This window comes from Temnothorax curvispinosus, unplaced genomic scaffold (assembly GCF_003070985.1).
Source record: "Temnothorax curvispinosus isolate PA1 unplaced genomic scaffold, ASM307098v1 QBEX01002158.1, whole genome shotgun sequence".
Taxonomy (NCBI): domain Eukaryota; kingdom Metazoa; phylum Arthropoda; class Insecta; order Hymenoptera; family Formicidae; genus Temnothorax; species Temnothorax curvispinosus.
The window spans coordinates 1-22083 of record NW_020211938.1 but is presented as its reverse complement, the minus strand read 5'-3'; the positions used below and the strand labels follow the sequence as shown (position 1 = coordinate 22083).

The 22083-nt window shown below is 46.2% G+C and overlaps 2 protein-coding genes across 2 annotated transcripts in view; both read left to right on the top strand.

Moving 5' to 3' along the window:
• LOC112468841 (interferon regulatory factor 2-binding protein-like B) overlaps positions 1–13372 on the top strand; it is a 16718-nt gene extending 3346 nt beyond the window's left edge. Inside the window, exons 2-5 of the mRNA XM_025038203.1 lie at positions 8616–8767; positions 8961–9147; positions 9356–9600; positions 9692–13372. Coding sequence (XP_024893971.1) covers positions 8616–8767; positions 8961–9147; positions 9356–9600; positions 9692–9832 — 725 coding nt within the window. The 3' untranslated portion in view covers positions 9833–13372. The remainder of the gene's footprint in view (positions 1–8615; positions 8768–8960; positions 9148–9355; positions 9601–9691) is intronic.
• Positions 1–22003, top strand: part of LOC112468853 — a gene marked incomplete at its 3' end in the record, with an annotated part of 64013 nt that extends 42010 nt beyond the window's left edge. The window contains exons 4-7 of the mRNA XM_025038224.1: positions 17268–17526; positions 17609–17781; positions 18143–21895; positions 21967–22003. Of these exons, the coding sequence (XP_024893992.1) occupies positions 17268–17526; positions 17609–17781; positions 18143–21895; positions 21967–22003 (4222 nt within the window). The remainder of the gene's footprint in view (positions 1–17267; positions 17527–17608; positions 17782–18142; positions 21896–21966) is intronic.
• Between the last annotated feature and the right edge of the window lie 80 nt (positions 22004–22083).

The following is a 22083-nucleotide window of genomic DNA, read 5'->3' as shown; positions in this document are numbered from 1 at the left end:
GTCTTTTACGGAGAATGAGTGGATTACTGGATTATTTGAAAAAGAAAAATCATCCATTATGTCTTTTATCTACTTAGAATCCGTAGATCCACTTTGTTTCTCTTAACGAAAATTTACATAAATTCTCATTCAAAAATGTCATTAATACTCTGTCTTGATTATAAAATAAAACTCGTAATTTTCTCTCTTTTAATCTACCGTTGTTACGTTCCGAGATGACGGAACGCTTCGCTGAAACGGAGTTTGTATCGGATAACAAAGGTTTCTCGATCGTCCATGAGTAATAATTCTCGGAGGACGATAACCTGGCAGAGATTGGAAACGTGCGCGCGCGCGAGGTTTTCGAGACACCCAGTGCAGTGACGTAGAACGCCATAAACAGCTGAATATATAATATATTGTCGCGCCGTCTGGTATCAGTCGCGTTATCTCACCCGATAACAGCTCTGTAAAAGATAATCAGCGATCACGAACTGTCGCGTTATCGCTGTTATTCAATGCGGTGTACGAACTGCCTGCGTGCGCTTTATTAAAATATTTTCAATTGCCTAGGCTAATAGACTCGAGGATATCGCGTCGATCGCAATGATAATCGCAGAAATATGTCTCAGAAATAGCTGATTATTTTCTTCATATCAAGGATACTTTATATATCATTATTGACAGAAATCTGATCTGTCTCTGTGGAAAAATATTGGCGGTTATCTCGCGATGGCGGGGGACACGGGGTTACATCGTGTTACCATCGTGAAAATGCTATTGTAACGAAGTAACCGTGGAAAAAAACCCATCAGAGAAGCGGGATTTGCTTATTTTTCCTGTCGAGCTTTTTTTTTATCCTTGAGGTTACTGTTTCCGTTCAAAAGACAGCGTTCACGTTTTACGTATACGCGAGTTCCGATAAAAATAGATTATCGCTGGCAAAGATTGGGGTCTGGAAATAAACGCGGAGATCTCGTGAGAGAGAGAGAAGGAGAACCTTTGAGATCCGGAGAAATTCCGCTTGTTTTTTGATTCGGCCATCGATTATTGATCTTTATAACTAAATGCTTGCTAGATCTGCTCGACAACGTATTGCTCGATTTATACATCGCGAAAACAATTTAAATAACCCGCGAATGAGAGCATTGCATATTTTAACCAGGAACTGAAATAAAATTTCCAGCGAGCTCTCGATTTTTAGCATTGCAAACATGGGAAATGTTTAGCTTCACGTATAAGAATAAGAATAACGTGTGTAATCGAGATAGTTTACATATGAATTTTGTATTGAATTTAATAATGTCACAAATTTAATCAATTTAATAATTTTATCATTTAAATAAAAAGTATTGTATTTCTTGTTAATCTTCATTTCGACAAATCATTCGTTGCAGTTAATCCATTATCGAGATTTCATTTCTCTGGATGATGTTATAAATTATCTCGAAACTCGAAATCAACTATATTTCTCGCGTTTGTATCTACGTTATTCTTCGCTGTCATTCATCATTGGGGGTTTACAACGAACGGATGCTCGCGCGTGCTGACATCAGTATCGTTTTTCTTAATGGAAACCAAATCTCGCAAATGGACGTAGTTCCATGGCAATTTAATTTTTTATTATTATACTTTGTGGGATGCTCTGTTGTACTTGTTCTAAAAATTTTCAAACGTTTAAAGTATTGCTAACGTCAAGTTTTAGTTATTTACTTTTTACTTCACGAAAACCTAGTACTGATTTAATAAATTAATTATAATCTGACCTTAAATCACTTTTATCTCTTGAAATATGTAATTCATGATCCCGCGTTTATTACGTGTAAGATATTGCGTCAGCTCGAGCACTATTTCCGTAATATTCCATACTATACAGATTCCACCGACTTTCTCGTTAAAGATTTGCGAGCAAATCTTTCCGCGATTCGTTCTCTATATCTCATATTCTCACTCAAGCTCGTATCAATAATGGATTGACGGTGGTAAATGGAGGAGAATGAGATCGCGGTTCTCCTAGTCCGACGTTCACCGGCTCGAAACGCTCAGAATTAAACCGAACGTGATCCGTTGGGTTGTTTGCGAGAGAGCATCTCGTTTCGCGAACGTTAAGCACGTACGTTACGTCAGTCAGTTTCCGTGCGGCAACGTCAGTTGCGATCAATCATGCGGCAAGAGGCGACGGCAGATACGGCGACTGGCCTGTTTGATGACCGGCCAAAGCGCTCGCGCGCGCACTCACGTTCGCGTATACGTGCGACAAGGAGCTAGGTCGAGACGTTCGGGGAGGAGAAGGGCGAACCAGAAAGAGACTTTGTTCTCATATTCATGCGCCGGGCGTAGCGTTCCGCGCGTCGTCTACCCCTATATCGAAACAGATCGAAATCAGAGGCGATAAACGCGCCCGAGTAGCGAGATTCAGGTATCCGAATAGGAAATTTTTTTCGAGGCTCCGTCCACGTTTGCGAAGATAATCCCTTCGCGTATCGAGACACGTTATCCCCGGACAAATTTAGTCGTGGGTGAAACAACGATTAAACCTAAAATCGAAATGAAAAATGTTTCATCAGGTGCGACAAAAAAAATGTAATATTATAAAATGTGAACGTTCTAGAGATATTAAATAAAAGTGGCTTCAACACCAAATTTGTCAAACAATATGTACACTATTTTATTAAGTCATTAATTTTTGATTATTTGAAGATAAAGATTACAAATTAGAGACAACGAATTATGTAGATAGAAATATTGCTGTAAGCAGTTCTGTCGGTCGAATTAATCGTCGGGTTTGATCAAAGTCGCTCTAACCGCGCAACATCACGCTGACAGAGTTGAACATAAATATTAACAAGATCCCGCTCGATGACCGAGAACCGTCAATATTTATTTATTCTGTGTCACGTGAATATATTATTCACATATCACGGGTCGCTATTTATCCATTAAAAAATGTAATACGAAACTTGTTGATCGCTCCTCCGCCACTCTCGACACTTTTTCTTTCTTTTAGAAGAGAAAAGTGGATCATCCCCATAATTGATTAGACATAAATTAAAAAAAAAAAAAGAAAAGAGAATGAAAAGCGAGAATAAGCTTCTGAATGCTGCTGTAAAGCGTGAATCGTAGTAGGATATAGTGGCGAGAGACAGACAACACACCTCGACGAGTCGCGCGTTTCGCAACTGTCGTTGTTACGTATTGTGAGCGGCCGATCGATCGCGTACAGATAGATACTTCGCTCTCCTGCCCTACGTCATCGGGACGAGTTTCATGTAGGTATATACGGCAGAACGGACAGCGTGTGTACACGACGACGACGACGACGACGTGCCTGTGAAGGGGCTGTACTTTCGAAACAAGGCCACTATACGACGGCCAGCGATACGCACCGTCGTCCAGGGACGTGCGAATTACACACGAACGTGTATTTCGAAAGGATCTCGTCGAACGCGAGTCAAACATTCGTCACGTGATCTCTGTTAAACACGAGCGTTCAGATAAGAATTCGTTAGTGTGTTTCCCCGCGAGTGGAGCCAAATTGTTGTATATAAGCATATCGGTCTAGGAATGCGGATTTTTGGAATAGTTGGAGAAAGAGCAGAAGGAAGTAGCTTATTAGCTTAATTTTCCAACGTAGCTTGAAGTGTTTCTGACTCTTTACGATATCTCGTATACGTAACGAGATAATTCTCGGTTGTAGAAATTTAACAATGTTTACGTACTCGAGCGATAAGAAGGACCGAGGGATAAAACTTCGAAACTTCGTTTAGCGATAAGATTACTCGACTTCTTCAACTTTTTTTGGAATGAATATTCCAATCTCTTCACGCGGATACGGAGAGTACTTATTGCTTTATCGCAGGAGGAGGAAACGTACGAGACCGTCTATTTGAATCACTGCCTAGGGGCTCTCTCTCTCGTGCGTTTTAACACTTTTAACTGTGAGTCATCGAAAATAATAAAATTTTATTTCAGCGACAGAAACGGCAGCATAAACATCGTAAATATACATTTTTTCCATCGCCGTACGCGTATTGGTGTAATCGCGTATAACCGCTAGTTACCGTGCATAAAAATACATTCCGATAACGATGTGTATATTTCTGCATCTGTTTGCGCGACGTTAATCTTTTCAATTTTATTAAACGCATAATAGCTGTGCGAATATATTCTAGCGACGCTCAATGATGCTGACGGAGCGTCCGATTAGATTGCCTTTTTTTTTTCTAAAAACCAAACTTAATGTTATCAGATAAAGTGAACGGTGTAACGAGAACTGACTGAGGTTTCATTTGTAACTAACAGAAGGAAATGTCTGTTTAAGGATCGAGATTGCAGACCAACACGTGTGGTTTTCGTTATAAATGGGAAAGTCCGAGAAACCAAGATTGACAAATAAAAGAAAAATTCGAGAAATGAAGATTGAAAAATGTTCCATTTGAATTCTGTGCAAATTTCAACATTATTTGATTTTGAACGGTATTAATTCTGGGAAAATGACCTCTTGGAAAATCGATATGAAGGAACCAAACGCCAATCATGTCACTCTAGAGCACAAGTTTCCTTATACCGCGACTCTCTTCTACCTAAAGTTCTCGTCGGATCTCCTCCCGGTGTTCACGCCGTTTCCGCCTCCCTGATCTTTCAGCGGCGGCGTGCTTTGGCGCTGGCTAAATTGAACGTCCGAAAGCGGCGACAGAAACAAGTTCGTTTACCGGGAAACCGCGAGAATGCCGCGCAGCTGTTCCGAGGAAGAAACCGAGTCGGCGCGGTGCGCGCAACGCGAAAGAGCCGCTACGAATAAATCGCGAGCGCACGCTCGGCACGGCCCTGATCGAGTGTGTGACTAACAACCGCGCGGCCGCCTACGTGCGTGATGCGATGTGTCGCGGTTACGGAAAGAAAGAAAAAGAGAGAGAGAGAGAGACTCGAACGCGCGGGCGCGCGTGCATACGTTTTCCCCCTCGCCCCACCGTCCGTTTCGCTCGCTTCACAACGTTCCTCTTTCTTCTCGCGTAATCTCGCGAGGATGAAGAGACGTCGTCGCCGGTCCTCTCGGCGCTCTATCGGAGCCGTCACGGAAAAGTACCGGTCACACGTCTACCCGGTGGCACTCTATCTGTCCTTCTCCCTCCCTGCTGCCGTACCCCCGTATCTGCTCCGTATGCCGTAGGCGAGGCCTCGGTGACTCGCGCGCGTACACACCGTCATACTACGGGCGGGAGGCGCGGGGAGCGGAGGACGCGTATCTGCGCGCGGGATTGCGTGTCACCGCGAACAGCCGTGACCGAATGATGATTCCTTCCTCGCTCGCTCGCTCGCGCGGCCAACAAGTCGGCCGCTCGTTGGTATGTGTATTATATACGAGTTGTTCCTCTCTCGCGTTCGTCGCCTCCCGTCGCCGCGTCGCCACCGGACCTCTAACCCTCGGGTGCAGAGATGCATTCGACGTACATGTACCGCGAGGCGCCTTACGCAGAGGCGTGTTGATACACAGGCGCTCCGCGCGCGTATATTTTAGCTCCGCAGTTAAAAATAGCACTTGACGGACGAGGATGACGTTTCGTATTTGCAAAAACAGGAGGCGGAGAGAGAGAGAGAGAATCGCTACACGGGATCGCTTTACGGTCGTGGATTATTATCGACGTTTCAATACCGGCGACGCGGTTGTAGATTGGATTTTAGAACGCCGCTCCTGTTTGCCCCGGGACTCGTACGGGACTTCTGTTTTATCTGACAGATTATAGCATTCTGTTCACGATCATCGTGGATACGCGTGTCAAACCTTGACGATTAAATATTGACTCTCGTTAGTCATATTAATTTTCTAGGGTTACCGATATAATCGCGCGGATCATCCAAGTGTTATTTTCGCGCGACATTCCGGGGTCAACGTGAACGCCACGTGCGCCTCGAAAGTACACCGCGAATCGAACTCCGAAACTCTCGTAAACAACACGCTATCGCGCTACTTTGTAGTAATCTCGCTTAATTGAGTTTACAAGCGTGGACAAATCGGTTTCTTTCGGTCCCGCGATAACATCATCGTCCACGCGTTTTTTCGACGGACGAAAAAAGATCCCCGATATCAGGCAGCCACGATATGCTAAACATAGAATTCAAATGAGGGATATCGTGTTTCAAAGTTCGACCCATCACGCTTATCAAATTATTCAAGCGTAATCGTAAAGACGCCGAGAATTCCGGGGCGGGCTGGGGGGCGGTGGACGCCGAAGTTTCGTAAGTTTCCGGATGGTGGTCGGGGAGAGCGTATCCTGGAGCGTATTTCGTTTGACGAATAACGACCGTACGTGAGCGGAAACCCGCGCAGGGTCGAAGACGGAGTCGCTCGACGCGCGCGTACAAAGGCGTCGCGCCAAATGCGCGTAATTGAAGCAAGTATGTATTCCGCTCGCTCGCGACGGGATCGTGACTACGATTAGAGAGGCACCCAGGCGAGTGCAGCGAGACGTACAAATCGCGCGACTTACGATCGGCGTAAGAGAAAAAAGATGCTCGTCCCGCTGCTTATTATGCGCGTTATATCGCGCGTTGCATTCTCGGAATGAGCCGCTCCACTTAATCCTTCGAGACGCGCTGACAATTCTTAGAAGTTTGATCTCGACATACACGCTGTATAAATGGAATGTACAAAAATTACGGAAATTATAAGCCTCGAACGGATTGATATAAGAGTCTTGTCGTTTGTCCATCGAGAGAGAGAGAGAGAGAGAGAGAGAGCTTTGTATTAAAGTTAGAAAAAAAATCCAAGTTCTTGGAAAAATGGGATAAAACATTTATTCCTAGATTTGAGGCGATTTTGTGAAAATTCTGCTTTCGACTTTGATAAAAATATACAAATACCTTGAGACGATTTAAAATTATCAGTCATCCAATTGCGACGTTCTTGCTAGCTCGCGCCGATCACGGGAACAGCGCGAGAAAGAGACACGAGGGGCATGCATGTGGGAACTGTAACGTTGACAGAAAATATATATTATGTGCGACCACGATAAAACGTATAGTGACTGAAAGGAGTAATCGGTCCGCGATACATAAAACATCGGGTAAACGATCGGCGCGTGTCGAAGGCCAATGACGATACGACGCAATACGGTAACGTGGCCGTGTGCCGTGATGATATGTCGTCGTCGTCGCCGTTGTCGTTGCTCGTATGCGACCTGCGTGTTAATCGCCTCGGCTGCTTCTTAAGTGGCTCGCCCGCGAGTAAACATTATCGAAATGCACCGCCTCGTGGCGACGCGCGGATTTTACAACTGTCGCGAATAAGGCCGACTCTTTCGGTGTACCTACGTAGCGATAAGCCCCTTTCACGAAGATGAAATCGATGAGCGGCGATGTTGTCATCTCCAGAAATTTACGTTATTATTTGCATAACAGCTGATAAAAACTTTTTAGTTGTGTCATCGCGACAAAAGTGTCTTCTGAGAAATTAATGGTCTCGCTAATATACTTATCACGGTTAAAATCGCGGGTAACAATTCCGTCAAGTTTCGATACATGATGCAGGTTTTATCTTAAAGCGATAAAGACACCTTAACTTGGATTTCTATTTAATTTTTAACATCGGTTAATTGATAATAGAATATTTTCAGGAACAGGCGTTCTCTACTTGGAGAAGTCAAAGGTCAAATATATTTAACTTCGTTAACGACTAGAAGGTATTTTAGCTTACTGAAAACTCCTCGTCGAGGCACGCGGGGATCCACGTAGGATCTCGCGGAGATCTCGGATTCAAGGTCCATCGAGCGAGCTCGGGAAACGCCGTTACTGACGTAATCTAACGTGCGCGGATAACGATTAACTTCTATTCTCGCCTCGTTCCTCGCAATCGTTTTCGCTACCATTATCGGCACGTCGGCGTCGAGAAGAAAAACGACATTTATTTCTGCTCGCCAATGAAGTCATTGTGCTATAAAGGCGATTATTATAAGGGGGGAAACATTCCGCGCAGATTGCACATGGCAAAAAGTGGACGTGGGCAAGGACAATCTCAACTCACGATAAATTACGATCACTCGCCGTGTTACGCCGCGCGTATCGATCACTTGCACTTTACCCTCGGGGAAACCCCTAACAAGCTCGCTCCCCGAGTCCGTTCATTTTTTTCCAAAAACCGTGTTTCGATTGAAAAAAGAAAAAAAAGAAGGAAAAACGAACGTAACGCATCAAAAGAAACCGCGCTGAATAACTGCGAGAACCTAGCTGTGTTTAAATTCGATTACATTGCGGGATGTCACTATTCTCTACTTTGCGCATTAAAAATAATTTATGAGCTCACTCTACTAAAAAAGGCGCTCGATGACATAGTCATATCTTGAAGGAAAATAAAACAATTATCTATATGTATTCTTTGAAGAAAAAAAACTGAAACGGTACAAAGTAAACAAGTTAAAAGTAAGGAGGCAAAAAGTGAAACTGCATAATTTGCACTTATCCTATATTTACATAATTATTATCTTTTTTTCGCGCAAACTCCTGAATGTCGTGTGAATATTCTTTCCTGAATATCCGCCTCGGAAAGTTCCCAGGGCTTCGATATTTTGCATGTTTACGCTGTTATATATCCGGAAATATAATAAATTAGAGCGTGCATTTGACGGTATATACATTTTCAGGAGCATATGTTGGGCCGTCCATACCGTTGGCACCGACCAACGTCGCGGCCAATGGTGGAGGATCGCCTCTTCGTCCAAGAACGAGTCCTCCACCGCCGCCGCCGCCGAGTCAGGAAGGCGCCAACGACAATTCGCAATCGAATCATCATCAGGTACGCACGAGATACATGTTAATTATCAGCTAGCGCAGCTTCAGCCGGTCCATTAATAGGCGACGGTCCATATTTATACGCGCGCAATCAACGTTTCTGCGCGCCTTCTGGCCTGCTGAACGCCTACGCGAGCGAGTCCATTATAAGCCTGTAATCTTAGAATGCCAACTGAGTGTGACACTTCCTCTTTCAGGGCACGGCGAACGGTCCGTCACCGATGGCCGCCCTAATGTCAGTCGCTGACAATCTGACATCGCCTGAGCCGGTGCCACAGCCACCGAACAATCCCAGTCCTACTAGCAGAAGTCCGCCGACCACGGCTGCGAACGCTCAGCAACGCAGTGCTTCTAGAGGCTCCCAGCACAGCCCGAACAGTTCAGGTAATTGCACCAGTACTTACTGTATTTATCTATATCTATCATCTTGATATGGTCATTCATGTTTATATAGAATACACCTGCGTCTTATCAGATTTATTGAGCGAATCGTACGATTATAGAACGAATTTTTAAAATGTTAAAATCAAACTTCTGGTAAGATTATAACGCAACGTTGAATAACGTCGCAAAAAATTGTGTGAATTTACAGGCTCCTCGGGCAGACGGTCCAGTAGTTCAAGGCAGGTGTCATCGACAACCGTGACGACGTCCTCGGAAGGTGCGGTCGCTCAAGCTGCCGGTGCTGAACCAGTCACGGCGCCGACCCTCAAGTGTACGCTATGCCAGGAACGCCTGGAGGACACACACTTTGTGCAGTGTCCCAGCGTACCGCACCACAAGTTCTGCTTCCCGTGCAGTCGGGACAGCATAAAGAGACAGGGTGCTGGCTCGGAGGTGAGTACCCTGGATATCGCGCATTGGTGTTCTAGTCCTAAATATTCCATCAACGATACTCATCGGTTTTTGTTCTTGTTTCTTGTTTCAGGTTTATTGTCCGAGCGGTGAGAAATGCCCGCTGGCGAACAGTCAGGTACCGTGGGCCTTCATGCAGGGTGAGATAGCTACCATCCTGGGCGAGGATACCACGGGCACCGGGCTCAAAGTCAAGAAGGAGAGAGAAACTTAAAAACCCTCTTTCAATGTCGAATCAGGGCTCAAATTTTCTGTCCCTCTTTGTATAGAGGGGCTGTTATATGGTTGGAACCGTGAAGGGTTTCACCGAGCGCTTTTGGTAACGGTGATAAAGACTCGTTGGCGACACGCGGGAGAGCCAACGAACGACTCGAGCCAAAGACGTTGTCTGGTACGATACGGATTCTCACGAAGTTGTTGACGTCAATGATAAGGGGGGGGGTTATGAAAGGGGAGGGCAAAGAAAAGGGTGGGTAGGGTTGGGGGAGGGAAAGTGGACGATTTGATTTTATTCGAAGCCGACGGGTAATGACGCGTTTTGATAATGTGATCGATGTCGTACGGTATTTTATCTTTTGTGACCGGTTTTGAGAAGAAGTCTTTGGCAAATTGTATACTGGCGGTCGATTGTTCTGCTACATACATGTACATACGGATTTCGTAGAGAGCGGTTGATTAACACGACGGAAGCAGCGCATTATTTTTCGCGGGTTAGAGGAGCAGTGCGCGACGTTGAAAATCGCGACGGCATTTGATGATGCTGATAATTTGTTGCCCGGTTGGGTTTGTACTTAGGCTTGATGCCTTTCTTCATTGTCTCTTGTATCGCGGGCATAATTGCTTGCGTTCTTTTACAACACACACATACACGCACACAGACACACGCATAGACACTACAGACATACATATACATGCAACACACAGACGCATCATGTACACAAAATACCAGAACACGTTTCACGCACACCTCGAAACGGAAACATTGACTTGGTATCGCGAAACGCACGCGATCGCATTGTACTTTATTTTTTTTTTTCGCCCAATCGAATGATTGGAACTCGTGGATTTAATTAATGACTAACGCGAGAGACAAGTATCCGTCTCCGCGGTTATCGCCGCCCCTTTTTCTATTCTTTCGTTTGTATACTCTTTCTACCTATACTCTTCGCTCGTTGTATTATATAATAAACATATGACGGAAATTCGGACCCAGCGCACGGGTTTTCTGTACATTGTGTATATGTGTATATACCTATATTATTAATAAAGCGTATAACTAAACGAATTTTTAACGTTTTTTAAGTGTACAAAAAGTGATCTATATTCGTTTTTGCGTTTTGTCTTATTAAATTATTATTATCCTCTGTCTCTTTTTTCTTTCGTCTCTTTTTTTCTCTTTTCGTTCTTGCGAAGTTGTATGTCGTCGTCTCTTAAAAGGCGCTCTTTGGCGTGGTAGAGACCTCGCGAGGGCACACGTTGCGTTTTACTCGCACTCCTTACAATCGCGCTCGTCTGGTCTTCGGGGGGGGGGGGGGGGTAACAAGAAAAAAAAAGTAGAAGAGTCACGTGAGACACGTGAGCACATCGCGCCATCCAGTCACATCCGTAAAGCGGATTATGTAATATGATAATGTCCGACTGTACAACGTCCACTTTCGCCTTTAGTTTATGCGCTAGACATTAAGTCGAGGGCCTTTTGGTTTTTCATTTTCACCGATGAAAAAGGCACGCCCGTCAAAATAGGAACCACATACTCGCTATGTCTAAACGATAAAAAAAAAACAGAGTGAAGAGGGAGAAAAGTCAGGCAGAGGCACTCGCTGGACGCGCCCGAGGGGGAATCCTTTCCCGCGCGACGATCGAGCGGATCTTCTCGCGGGAAGGGGTGTCCGTTTTTTTTCTTAGGCACGCGCGCGCGCGGGCGGCTCCTTTTGTATATATTTGTACAAAACAGATCGGCACACACGTACACGTACAGACACATACACATACCATAAGCGAAAGGGGAGCGGTTGTCGGAAGTTGTCGCGGGGGAACGAGCGCTTCGGAAAAATAGAAGATTAAAAGGAAAAGAGAGAGACCATTTTTTTTGTGTCGCGCCTCGTGCCGCGGACGGATTTCACCGAGGCTCGAGATATCCTCCGCCTTCTCGTCGACGGTACGCTTCCTCGATTTAGCGGCGACGAGTGATATTTCGAAGCTACGTCTCGCGCGAAGCGGCGTCTCTGCTTAAAGTGCGTCTAAATTTGTAATGTTATTAAGCCGTTAAAGTTACCAGTGTGATGATACCAATATATGTTACGATCGCGCATTCGCGGTCGTGATTCGATTGCTCATGTAATTAAAACTGACGGGTAAAAAGAAGTAAAAAAATCGAGAGACACGGATGCGTTGTGTCCACTTATCGGCGAAAGTTTTAAAGCGATTATTATATCACACAGATTGTTAAATATATTTTATTCCTTTCTTTCAGTACCGAGCGCGAGAAGGGCGTGTATCCCGTGAGATGTGCGTCTCTCGCACCTAATGCCGATCAATTAGACACAAAATATATTGAACAACTGCATGTACGCATGAATATTGTCGATAAGCATGCGTGCGCTCTCCCTAAGTTTTCCTTGCATATTACGTTGATCTTCCTGTGACGCATACGCGCTAACATTGTAAGTCTAGACGCGCTTAAGCGTCGCGCAACAACTGACGACGTAGACGTCGAGGGGAGCGCTCGATAGCAATACTTTTTACAACTGTAACGCGGCCCTCGCCGTCGAGTTCCGGCCGAGGGGGTAGCTCTCCCGTGGAGACAACCCTTGACTTGGCCAGAACCCGGCGGTGGCGGGTCGCGATCTTTCTCACGCATAACATCTGTTCTCTCGCGCGCGCGATAACCCGCGAGCTCGCGCTCTCCTTTTAACGTATTAAATCCGTAATGAATCCTTGTACCGGAGTAAACGGAGAGAGATCCTCTCTCGACAACGGGGGCTTGGTCGTCGCGTGCCGTATCATTCTCCACGTCCGATCATACTTTCCGTATATGTATATCCGTTGTATCTCTCTCTCTCTTTCTATCTTTCTCTCTCTTGGATAATAATTCCGCAGCAGGATCTCGTTTCTCAAGACGGTGCTTTGTCGTACGAAACTCCGCGATACGAATTAATTGGTAATTATCGAGATTGCTTGACGTTATCCCTCCATCTGTCTCCGTTGCTGTCGTCGATGTCATTATTAACGGTCGACCGGGGATGAGCGGGGAATTGGGGCGCGCAGGGAACAAGGAGGTTGCGGAGCGTCGCGACGACGCTCGGGATTACGTTGAGATAATCGCGCAACTCCGCTCGCTTTCCATCCGATTGTCAATTGTCGACGACGACGACGACGACCAAGCCGCCCAAAGTCGCCACGTTCGGCTTTTCTCTCTTCGATGAGGCGCGCACGGAGGGACGCGCGATAGTCCTTCCCCGATCGAAGGCGAAAGAACTCTTACGCTCGTATCGTGATTCGTTCCGTTTGTCTCCTATCGTCCTTCTTTCTGTTTTTCCCCCCTTTTTTTCCTTTCTTCTTGAACGATTCTCGTATAGCTAACGCAGATACACGAAGAAGTCGAAGAGATATGACGAAACAATATGTCGAATAGCAATTGTAGTAGTGGATAATGAAAATTTTCTAGTATACCATACCTCGAGGAACGCGTAACATTGTACTGTTTATCGTATGTATGCAACAAGCAAAAACAAAATATATGTGTTGATGTGAACGAATGCGTTTCTTTTATTCCAACCACCTCCGCACGAACTTTCGCCGTCAAATTGTAGCGTATTTATCCCAGTCTGATATCATGCAGCGAAATGGTTTGACAGCGAAAGTTTACGTAGATTGTAATACGTTTGTTATTTACTCCCTTGTTTCTCACGCTGAGCTTTTATCACGCCGTCGAATACGGCAAACGGGAGGGTCGACCGTGACGTGTCAATTTTCGTCACGTTTTTATTATCCTAGACAGCTTCAATTTTTCATTTTCTATTGTAAGATTTAAAACGGCAGCGTGCCCCTCGTATATTCGCCAATATTTGCGATCTAAATTTAAAAGTCTCTAATGAAAGTGGTCGATTTGGGAAAACGAGACAGAATTTTAGATATTATGATCATCCTCCAGACTTCAGCGATCTCTGCTCCTGAGAGCATTGCGAAATGTGTGTATGCATGTATATACATACATAAATATATGTGTACGTCAGAAAACGTATACAACGACCTTAAGCCCGAACGTTCCGCCTGGGGTCCGCAGTCGAGGGGGAGGCGAAGGGGGGCGAGGGGCCGCGAGCCCTCCCGAACCGTGAAAATCAATGCCAATATTCAGCTGGGGTGGGTGGGATGAAGGAAGGGGGGCGGAACGGGGAACGCAACGTGGCGGAATATTGATCTGTGCACGTTCCAGACGGCTCGGAAGCCACCATCTCCCCGCGCGCGTATATAGCGTTGCGCGATGACTCCGCGCGCTTAAAGCGGATGAGACGTAAATTATTCAACGCCCATGATACATGATATATAAACCACGACGAATGGACCAGGCAAATAAGATCGTTCTTTCTTGAATGGGACTAATTACGCGTGGGGAGCTCCCCCATCGTCTCTGCGAAATTGGGTTAATCCAACGGAAAACTGGAAATGTAATTTTTCTCGAAAGACGCGTATTAAGAATGAAAGAAAACAAATATTTTTGACAGTTCTTTGTATACTCGAAATGTTGCGGTTGTGGCGCAAAAGTTAACGGCGACGGAGATTTTTGATTACGTATCCTTGGGTGCGGCATAAAAAACCAAAACGTGCAGAGAGCCCTAAAAATGCGCAACATAAAGATCATGCGTATCAGTTTAATTTGCAAAAGAAAAAGCTTTTCTCTCTCTTTCCGTCTCTCGGTTCCGTGCGGAATTCGCAAAAGCTCTTCTCGGGTCGCGGCTTTTCTCGCGGCCGAGCTGTCTTTCGCCTTTAAGGGTCAACATTCCCGACCGTTACCATGCACGAAGACCGTTATTATGTTGATAACTCGCCGTAACAGGGTGACGAAAGCCGAGCGCGATAGCGCGTCGCGTAAATTACAACCGCGGTGATTAACGCGAGCCGGCGACGATCGCGCCTTCGCGATCGCGCCCGCCAGATAAAATTGTGAGACATCGAGAGACTCCCTGGCCACCCCGCCCTGCAAACAAAAGCCGCGCTCCCCGTGCACGTTGATCGCCACGATTTTCGAAGATTAGATACGCGCCGCACGCGCATTTCGTCGAAATGCAGCGATAAGAATGTTTTCAGGCCACATTAGAGCGATCGTAAGATTGACGCGACGTTCTTACACTCGATTCGTAAATGACCCTCGAAAATTCTCTGCGACGGTCGCAAAATCAAAATGTAGGTCGCAAAGAAATGAAATGCAAAATGAGACGGTCATGCGTACTTTTAAAAATTGAAGACTGAAGAGATTGAATTCATTTAAATCGGAGATTCTCGAAAGGGCGAATTAATATCAACTTAAAACTTATAAATATACATTCATGGATTTATATTTTATCATTTTGAAATTGTTCTCCCCGAGTCTTTTGTGATTATGTAAAGGATTTTAATTTGTATTTCTGAGCGAATGAGAACGTCTCGCCGCGCGCACGGTCGGTGACCGGTCGCGGAGCGCGAAAAGGCGCGAATCTTCTTGGGTCGAACGGACGAGTCGACACCAGCGTCGGTCCATCGTCTTTAAAGGACGTCGTGCATTACGTACCTTTGACGTACTGTTATCGAGCACGCGCGCGAGGAAGCGTTAAAGCGGCCGAGGGTTTCTCGGGTGGCTAAACGCGTGTAGTATAGCCGGAGAGAGAGAGGATCGTTGACGTCATCCGACGTCCGATCGGCATCTCCACCGGCCTTTCGCTTAAAATTAGTGTCCTTGCCGCGTCGCGCCGCGCGCCGGCCGAGATGCATCTGCTTTGTTGCGGCACGCCTCGCGCGTTGACATTTCCTTTGAAAAAATGCCAACGCGATTTTCCCCGTGGACGCGTCCACGCCGGGGACGGCGGAGGTCCGCGGGGCGCGCGATGACGCATAGGGGGACGAGACGCGAGAAACGGTCATCCGTGTAACGCGCGTGTTTCACGCGCGAGTTACTCGCGCAGCAAAAAGCGCCGCCGGCGTGTTATTCACAGGTCAAACGCTATACGAGCGGTATCGGCCGGAGAATATCCTTGTGCCGCACCGTGTTCCTCTTTTTTTGCTTTCTTTACTGATTCTTCGCGGAATTCGTTTCCCCTTAAAATGTCGGAGTAATTCTGGAATAATTCTGGAATGGTCAAATCGAAAGAGACATAAATCGGCGCCGGGTGAGGAGAATCTCGATGTAATTTAACAGCTATAGCGACGAAAGCGCTCGCAGTTGACTCCGACGCGCAAATTTGGTCTCCCCTTTAAGAATCGATACTGTTGTCTATAGAAACGTGTCGGTTGCAGCCGGCCGGGATCGCAGAAGGTACGACGACGTAGCTGAACGTAGTGCGGGAACCGCTTGATTTCCAGTCGTAGTCGGGAAAGAGCTGGAACGAACGGGAGGGCGACCACCCCCGCTTCAAAGAGAGAGAGAGAGAGAGCTTCAGAGCTTTATTATCGCCGGTCCTTGAACCCGCCTTTGCGGCTCGAACGTAACGCCAACGTTCTTCCGTTCTCTCTATCCGAGTTATTGCGTTTTTGATTGATATACCATTCGCTATAGGAACAGTTATTTCTATATTTATTTTATACACTCACCCGAATTTATCTCGTGCTTTTATATTAATTTCAATAAGATTATCTCCCAAATAAACGAAAGTGCTAATCTTGATTGTAGAAATATATTACATAATTAATAATTTTTTCAAGTATAATAGAATTTTATATATAATTATACATATGTGATATATGTATATACATATACATATATACATACATATCACATAGAGTACAGAAAATGTTATACATATCTGTGGAAGGTTTAACGTTTCATCTTTGCTGTTGAAGGAGAGAGTGTATTCTTCGTAATTGCACGTGTGCACGCACGATGATTCGTGATTCTTTTCTTTTTAATCACACTCACATCGTTGTCTATTATAATTGGGGTTAAACGCCACGTGCATGTTCAAGGACGCCGCGCATCGTGCCTGCCAATTGATGCATATTTTAAAGCGTACGATATAGATGTTGTTAGGTCACTACGTACGGATATTTAGCTGTTAAATGTTTCATTGTAAGAATGCGACACACATTATTATTGTATGCCGCACGTTAAAGAGCGGTCGCATTATATTTTCACACTCTGTTAACGTGACACGTGGTCGGAAATGTAACGGGTGATTACTCCAATTATTTACCACCGCTTGCGCGCGCGCGGAAACTTTCTTCATTTGATAACTCGATAAAAGTTATTGAGTTCACCCGCAGTTTGCTGCATTTAAATAATTAATGCGACAGATAGCGATTAATACATGTGTCATCTCCTGTTTGATTCATTGACAATTGTTTTTCGTTTTATTATTCTTTTACGATAAAGATTTTTTAAAATTCTCTTTTAAATCTTAAAAATAATGACGACGTGGAGGAAAATGTTATTCCAGAGGGATATCTCTTTCTTGTTACAGCGAAAATTCGAGTTCTCCGGAAACGTGCAACAACGGAGTCTGCTCTACGACGCCTCCAGGGGAGATGACTTCCGTTCGCACGTGTTATTGCAAACAGGAGGGGACTGCAGCGCGCAAAAAGGATAACGATATCGCGATACACAATGGGAATCGGCATCCTGCGACTGCCGTATCTAAAAAATCGATTGTCACAAATAGAATTTCCAAAGACGGCAGGGAGTCGGATAAAGGAGCGACACGCGTTACCAACGAGAGAACGGTATTGAACATTTACGAGTTTATTTAGCCAACATTTAGTCATCCGAATATACTTTTCACGATAATTACGTTATCCGTTGCAGCCTGACACGAACCGATTGGCACACACAGAAGCGCAGCCTCCTAATCTCGAATTAAGTCCCGAAACGTCTATCGCGCTCGAAAACGCCGAGAAGATCATTAACAATGCAAAGATACAACTCATGGAAGTCTGCGCAACGTCGAGCTTCGATTCTGCACGACGGAATAAAAATACGTGAGTAAAAAAAACCTGGTTTTTTTTACAGACAGAGGAACATTCCATCTCGTATTTTATTTAGAAGTTATCTCTTTTTCCACAATTGCTTTTCTCGTCGCACAGCTTGCATTGTAATTTATATTATAATATATTGCCGTCATACTTCTTTATAAAAGTATTAATTTCAAAAGTTACTCGTTTAATTTAAATTACATATACATATACTTTAATTTAAATTATATATATATAGTAAAACGGTGTCTAGTTTTAATGAAGTGCAAATCAGATTTTATCTAATTCTTCAATATATTATTTATTATTTTATATAATGTTTTACGTAATAATATTTTTTATAATTTATATTATCGTGTGCGTTCAGATATTCGGGCGAGCCGCCGTGGGACGACGAGATGGAAGAGCGGCTGTACGTTCGCGAGCTGGTGGCTTCCAAATTTCACGATGCGTGCTCTTCGAAAGCGTTATCGGAGGTGAACGGCAAGGCAAGCGCGCGTGAAACGGAGAAACGCGACTTTCCTCCCGTTACCGTTCGCAGGATCGATTTGTCGGCGCCGAAATTTCGGGTGTCGCGACGACGGCGTGCCGACTGGTCGTCCTTAGGATACGGAAGCGACGATCGGTCGCGTGGACGTGCGTCGCCTGCCCGAGTGCCGTCCGGGGACTCGTCGCTCGAGGGGGTCGCGAACGAGACGACGGCACGCGACGATCGTGCTCGCGATCGTCGGCGGACGTCGTCGGCGCGGGGGAACACATGCGAAATCCAAATAGGGCCGTCGGTGCACATCGTCGACCGGGAACTGACCAGGCAGGACCTGGAGGATGTGCACATCTCGCCGGAATCGTCCCGGGCGCAGAGCCGCGCAAATACGGCTACTTACACCCTGCGCCACGATGTCATCCAGAGCGTGGATAACCCGGAAGGGACGCCGAGAACTCGGCGCGTGAGATTGGACACGATACAACGAGAGAAACCGATCGGAAAGTTGATTATGGAAGCGGTACCGACGAATCCCGCAAGCAAGTCGGAAGAGGACCTTGAAAAGGTCGGGAACTCCGATTCCGGACAAGACGACGGACGAATCGAATCTCCAACGGCCCGAATTCACAGACGAGAGAGCAAGGATCAAAGGCACGACTCGCAGAATGCCGAAGGCACGGGAATATCCGTATGTCTGAAAAACGTGACGAGTCAAGAAGCGGCTAAATTCGCTGTGATTGAGACTCCGAGAACCGATAGGAGTGAAAAATTGAAGAACAAAGCGGGAAACGAGAATCACGAGAGAATTGCCTCCGGCGGTGATGTGGAGATCAGTTACGCGGAGAATGGCGGAATATTCCGCAAGAGGAGCGATGCTGATCGTCCGCGAAATGACGAAAACATTGTAGATAAGATCGAGGCAGAGGAAAACCAAGGTGATCGATCAAAGCCGTCGCTTGCCGGCGACACCTCAAGGAAAACGGGTTTTCCACGGCGCGAAAATATCGCTTCCCGTTGCCGAGAGGCGGAAAGTCCGCTACTTTATCGGACGATTGATGGACACTTTTCGTTCAGTAGTTATAAAGGACGGGATGGATTGCGCAATGACGCCAGCGAAGACTTGAACTTGGACGAGATCGACTTGTATCAGCCGCGGCTCGACGATTTGGATTCAATCTTGCACTTCAACGACAGGAAGATCGAGCGCGTCGTTCGCACGGCCAGGAATCTTTCGGATTTATTATCAGGCCCTGAATTCGCGATGTACAAGCTGGACGAAGACGAGCGCGTGCCGCAAGACGCGAATCATGATAACCTTCGTCGGGACTCGTCAGCCGATAAGAGTGACAAGTACTCATTGAACAAGCCGACTCGATCGTCAGTTCTAGAAACTGAGCTGAGAAACGAGGATTTGACGGTCTCAGGGATACGTCGAACCGATGAAGATCCGAAGGGAACAAATGCGGCAGGGACGAAATCGTCGGCTTCCGCGAGGGAGAACGATTTTCGCGGCAATTACTTGAAGAACTCCGTCGAATCTAGCGTGTTTCCCGCGTCGGACGCGAGCGACGATCTCAGGACAACTCGCGACAGCGATAAGGCTCAACGATCGGCTAAAGCGGGCTTGTCGGAATCGTCGATGGACAGATCGGACGCCACGACGTTCTCCAACCTGGTACCCGCGCTATCCAGCACGCGCACGGAGACGACGCAGACGTGTCGTCTTCGGGAAGAGGAAATCGCTCGGGGTTATCGTCACGCGGACGCGAGGTCGCGCGTCACGTCTGCGAGCAAACTCTCCAAGCGCGGAATTCGTCGTTCTGGGAAGGAATACACCGATGACGGAATTTTCGCGCAGCTTTCCCGGAAGGACACGTTCCAGGCCACGGACCGGTTCGTCACCTACATCCTGCAGGACGAGAAACAGAGCCTCGAAGGGAAGGTCGCGAACGCCTTGAAGGAGTCGGCGGTCACGCCCGCGGCGGTGCAGAAGCTCCTGGATCACTTGCGCGAGGCCGAATCGATCCGCGACGCGCGTCAAACGGAAACCTTGGATATTCTGAAAGATATTCTGATTAACGTTAAAAGCCAGCCGGACCAAGGAGACACGAACGACAAGGAAACGTCTCCTCGAAACATTCCCGATTCCTCAGCCCAAATGAAAGTACCGCCGATCGCGATCGACGGGTTAACGTCGCGAGAAGTAGAGACGCGACAAACGCGAGCGAAAATCGACGCGAGCGAGATCGGACGGGTTGACAAAAGTTCCTACGAGCTCAAAAGTCCCGGCGGGCACTCTGTCGACTTTTCCGAATGTCGCGAAACGAGAGAGAGCTCTACGGCCCGTTGCGAGTCTATTCGAAAGCTTTGCCCTGAGAATAATAGCAAGGGAGACACGGGTTTGACGGAAAGCGCGGACGTTGCAAAGACTGTTCCGATCGAGGCTAAAAATCAAACAGACAAAGGCGTCGATGAAAATAATCCGAAGAAGGAGGGGACGCTTCCTCGGCACATCGCTGGTTCCTTGATGCGGACGAATGTAGCGTCAGACGCAATTGAGGAGACAATTTTGCGAACGCGAGCAAGAAATAACGCCAGCGATACCGGGCTAATCGCCGACAAATCGAAAGATTCCGGGAATCCAGATAAATATTTTTCCGTCTCTCCCGCGTTTCCGGAAATGAAGGAAAACGTTCATTCCGCAGTTCATTTCGAGCTTGTTCGAGGTTCTAAGAATAACAGCAAGAACAACAGCAAGGGAAACTCGGAGGCTGAGTCATTAAGACAGATCTCCGATATTCGTAGTGACGTTGAAAACCTCGATGAGAATTCCAAACATTTATCTACGAAAATTACATCTGCGAGATCGAAGGGGGAACGTGAAATGGAAGCTGTCGATTCGGTTACCGCGGTACTCGGGAATAAAGAAGACGATGTAAATAACGAAAGGCTTCGAGAAGATAAATCGAACGATGCCCGGGCATCCAATAAAGACCAAGACGCGAACAAAATTATCACGCAGACCGATCAGGTAGCGCAATCGGATGTGAAGGAAATCAGAAGCGAGAAAACGCGTGACATTGTTACCCCGGCGGACAAGAAGGTGTTATTCGCATTGTCGGAAGTTTCGGAGATAAAGAACGAGCGAGTTCGCTCGGATGTAAGCCCCGTCAGATCGAAGCCTATCGACGAAACTCCAACGAGAACAGATGTTAATCTTGTATATTCGTCGACGAAAGAAGACCCCGGATCTTCACGCGAATCAGAAATTGACACGCGACACCCTGCGGTTAAGGGGAAGATCGATCCTCCGCGAGATCGCATTGTGTCGAGCGTGAAAAGTAGCGAATCATCGCAGATAGCCGCGTCGCGTAACAAGCGGATCTCGCTTGACATTGCTGGAGATGATAATTTGATGAGGGATAGGGGGAACGAGGAAATTCGCAAATCGACGACGTTCGCGGCGGTCGAGAACCGCAGAGACGGAAATGAGATCTCAGGACTTCGGAAAACTGTGAGGAGCGATAACGAGCGGCAGTCGATTGATTTGACAAAGAGACGACGGAATTACAAAATAGATATCTTATCCAGCTCCAATTCTAGTGTCAGCAGTACGCTACTGGATCATGACGACAGGTGAATGTAGTGACGTTATTAATATAATTTAATCACGATTCTATAAAATTATTTAATCATCATATTCGCAGGTCGACCAATGGCATGTCGAGTGCAAACGCAAGGAGAGTAAGTAGAAAGTTTTTTTAAACTATTGTTTTAATTATTATAGAATATATTAATGAGACAAGAAAGGAGACAGAAACGCG